The 3,463-nt window shown below is 50.0% G+C and overlaps 1 protein-coding gene across 3 annotated transcripts in view; it reads right to left on the bottom strand.

Annotated features, from left to right (window-relative positions):
• Nucleotides 1–1,449: 1,449 nt before the first annotated feature.
• Nucleotides 1,450–3,463, bottom strand: part of CCND3 (cyclin D3) — a 94,421-nt gene continuing 92,407 nt past the window's right edge. For all 3 annotated transcript variants that reach the window (XM_077904052.1, XM_077904051.1, XM_077904050.1), the window contains 2 exons: nt 3,176–3,312; nt 1,450–2,650 (listed from right to left, as the gene is read on the bottom strand). In XM_077904052.1, the coding sequence (XP_077760178.1) occupies nt 2,483–2,650; nt 3,176–3,312 (305 nt within the window). In that variant the 3' untranslated portion in view covers nt 1,450–2,482. The remainder of the gene's footprint in view (nt 2,651–3,175; nt 3,313–3,463) is intronic.

Raw genomic sequence — 3,463 nt, 5'->3', positions numbered from 1 at the left:
CCAGAGTCATGCTAGTTTTCTTATGGCCCATGAGCTAATCGTGCTTTTTACGTTTTTTAAATGGTTGGGGTAAAAATTTAACAGCATGGTGTGATAGGTGAAAATTACATGAAATTCAAATTTCAGTGTCCATAAGCAAAGTGTTGGGACACAACCCTGCCTATCCATTTGTTTTTTATGGCTGCTTTCATGCCACAGCAGCAAAGTTGAGTACAGTTGGACCTTGAAGGGTACAGTGGTTAGGGGCACCAACTCCCTCATATAGCCAAAAATCTGCATATAACTTGACTCCCCAAACATAACTACCAATAGCCTATGTCTACTGTTGACTGGAAGCCTTACTAATAACATAAACAGTCAATTAACACATTTTATACAGTATATGTCCTATATACAATATTCCTACAATAAAGTAAGCCAGAGAAAATGTTAAGGAAATTTTAGGAGAAAATACATTTACAGTACTGTATCAATACTGTAAGTTTATGTATCTTTTTTAAAAAGATTTTATTTTTTACTTATTTATTTTTAAGATTTTATTTATTTATTTATTCATGATAGACACAAAGAGGAGAGAGAAAGAGAGACACAGGCAGAGGAAGAAGCAGGCTCCCTGCAGGGAGCCCAATGTGAGACTCAATCCTGGGTCTCCAAGATCACGCCCTGGGCCGAAGGCGGTGCTAAACCACTGAGCCACCTGGGCTGCCCAGTTTATGTATCTATTGGAAAAAAAATGTGAGTATAAGTGGGCCTGTACAGTTCAAACCCACGTTATTCAAGGGTCAGCTATACAATTCTTTTAGAACCCTTCTTACTTGATTCCCGTGAATTCATTTTCCAAGCCAGTTAATGTATCTGGAGAAAAACTGATCTAGAATTTCACATTTATCTGCAGTTTTGTCTTTGAGAAACACTGCGTAAAAACTGCCCAGCTAAGTCAAGCCAGGTACTACGGACTGCACAGGCCTCAAACACCAGAGCTACCTCAGTTTACCTTATATAGGGAACCACACCCACACCTGGTGTCACCTGCCTTCCACAGTTCTCCAACCTCTGCTTCTTTCAAGATAGAAGGCCATATTGTATATGTTTCTTAACCATTTCAAGTAAAAACTAGGCTCTCCATTTCATTTCCTTCTTTAAAAAAAAAATGTGTCATTCATTAAGTTTTTGAGTATTATGCCTCAAGCCTGTTTTCCCATGAGCCCTTTGGTTTTTTATTGTGCAATTTTGCATGGTGCAGTGAGTTTCAGGAATGCATACATCCCATTGTAATGCAGAACTGACTATATCTGGGGCAGAAACCAAATGGCCCACAGAGCCTAAAGTATTTAATACCTTTACAGAAATGGCTTGTGATGACCTTTGACTTCTGCCCTGCTTACACCGTGCATTCTGGGAATAGCTTTTCCCCCATACCACCATCCAACCGAAGAAGCCAAAGCCAGATTTATTCCAGAATTTTTATTAAGGTAGTAGCATGATGGTCCTGGGCCACCAGCCTGGACCTTGTGGCCTTAGGAAAGACCTGTGTCAACAGGGCTTGCCTCTCTCTCCAGACAGGGGCTCAGTCACCTCCAGTTTATCCCTGCTCTGTCCTGTACCCCTGGAGGATGGGGCAGAGGGCCAGAGGGAGAGGAGGGCATGGCCCCACCCCAGGCTATAGCAGCTCCTTGGCCACAAAGATCCTCTAGCCAGTAGCAGAGGGGAGGGATGCAGCAACCACCAGGGTTACCATTTGTGGGGTAGCCGGGCCCCACTACACCCTCTTACAGTTGTCCTCAAAACAATTAATAAATTAAAACCACCTCTTCCTTAAGCACTGACCCCCCTCAATCACACAGGAGAAGCTGAGCGGAAAGCAAAGCAAGGAGGAATTGGTTGGTTCCACCCCTCTGACCAAGGCCTGGGCCCTCCCTCTAGGAGCAGCTGTGAGCATGGATTTATACAGGGACCCCCACAAAGTGTGTCAGGAGGAGCTGTCCAGACTGTTTCCTTCACACGTCTATCAGAATATCTGAAACTCCTTCAGAAAGGCCCTAATCCAAATGCAATAACCCTGGAAGGTGCGACACCTTTACAAGGCACTGGGGGCATGTTGGCATCTGAGAACAGGAGAGCCCCAGAGATGAGGGGGCTCAAAAAGGAATGCTGGCACGTGTTAAAACAATTCACCTACTTCAATTTCATTTCTGACCAGCCTGGCCCACCGCCAGCTAAGATCAGGGAAAGAGGGGAGCTGGTCAGATGCAGAGAGAAAAGGCGGAGCCTGACCAGCCACGCAAACATGACCAGCCAGGCCCCCTAGTGCACACTGCAAGGATAGGTAGGGCCTGACCCCTTCAGCTTTGGAAGGGGCAGATAGGAAGGAGCCCCCTCAGGCCTCAGATGTGGCGTGGTTCATTCCTACAGGCAGGGGGGTGGGGGCAGCATTTGTCCCCTCCTCTGCTGCCAGGGGCCACAGGAGGGGGCCTCTCCAAGGCTACAGGTGGATGGCTGTGACATCTGTGGGAGTGCTGGTCTGGCTGGGCCCCTGGCTACTGGAGCCCCTGGGGGCTTTGGGCGCCGGGCTGGGCGAGGTCTGGGCGGCTTCTCTGAGGCTCTCCCTGAGCGCAGCTTCAATCTGCTCCTGACAGGCCCGCAGGCAGTCCTGCAAACACGGGGGTGGAGGTGGGGGTAGGGGATGGTAAGGAGTGACTGCTGGGTAGGATGGCAGAAGGTCCCCTTTGGGACTGAGGGCTCACTTCCCACCCCCACAGCATCTGGCCACAGGTGTGGAGGAAGGACACCTTCCAGCACACAGGGAAGTCTGGGGAGGTTAAGCCACAGCCCAGCCCCAGGAATCAGCCTTTAGTTCTAAGAAACTGGCAAGAGGATGTGGCAAGGGGGTGTGAGAGCAGCCCTGCATGTGACAGCAGATCCTCCACCCCACCCCTGCACACCATTTGGCAAGAAAAGGGCACCCAGGGACAGTGCCCTTCAGCCCACCCAAGTCACCTGCTCTTCTCCAGACCAAGGCAGGAGATAAAAGGCCACAGAAGCCCCAAGGGTGGGGCACCTGAAACCAGGAGCAGGGACTAGGTTAGGGATGCATGCCTCCCTCTGCTGGAGGCTCCGGGAATAGCACTGCTTCAGGAACTGCTCACAGGCTGCAGCCCAGGGGTCCCACACTCACCACCTCAGTGCCTGTGATCCCTGCCAGCAGCTCCGTCAGCTCATCCCCAGATGTGGAACAAGCACCCAGGCCTTGCACTGCAGCCCCAATGCTGCCTGTGGCGATCATGGATGGCGGGTACATGGCAAAGGTGTAATCTTGGAAGGAGGGAGAGGGAATCATGAGAGAAAGGCTTAGCGTGGACTTCCTATTGCTCAGAAAGTGCCAGGCAGCTGGAATAGAGCAGGGGGCATACTGAGAACTCCCTGCAGTGAGCTCTGGAGGAGCAGCAAGGGAGAGAGGCAGGAA

Source organism: Canis aureus, chromosome 7 (assembly GCF_053574225.1).
Source record: "Canis aureus isolate CA01 chromosome 7, VMU_Caureus_v.1.0, whole genome shotgun sequence".
NCBI lineage: Eukaryota > Metazoa > Chordata > Mammalia > Carnivora > Canidae > Canis > Canis aureus.
The sequence above is the reverse complement of the archived record's forward strand: the minus strand, read 5'-3'. Positions and strand labels throughout refer to the sequence as shown.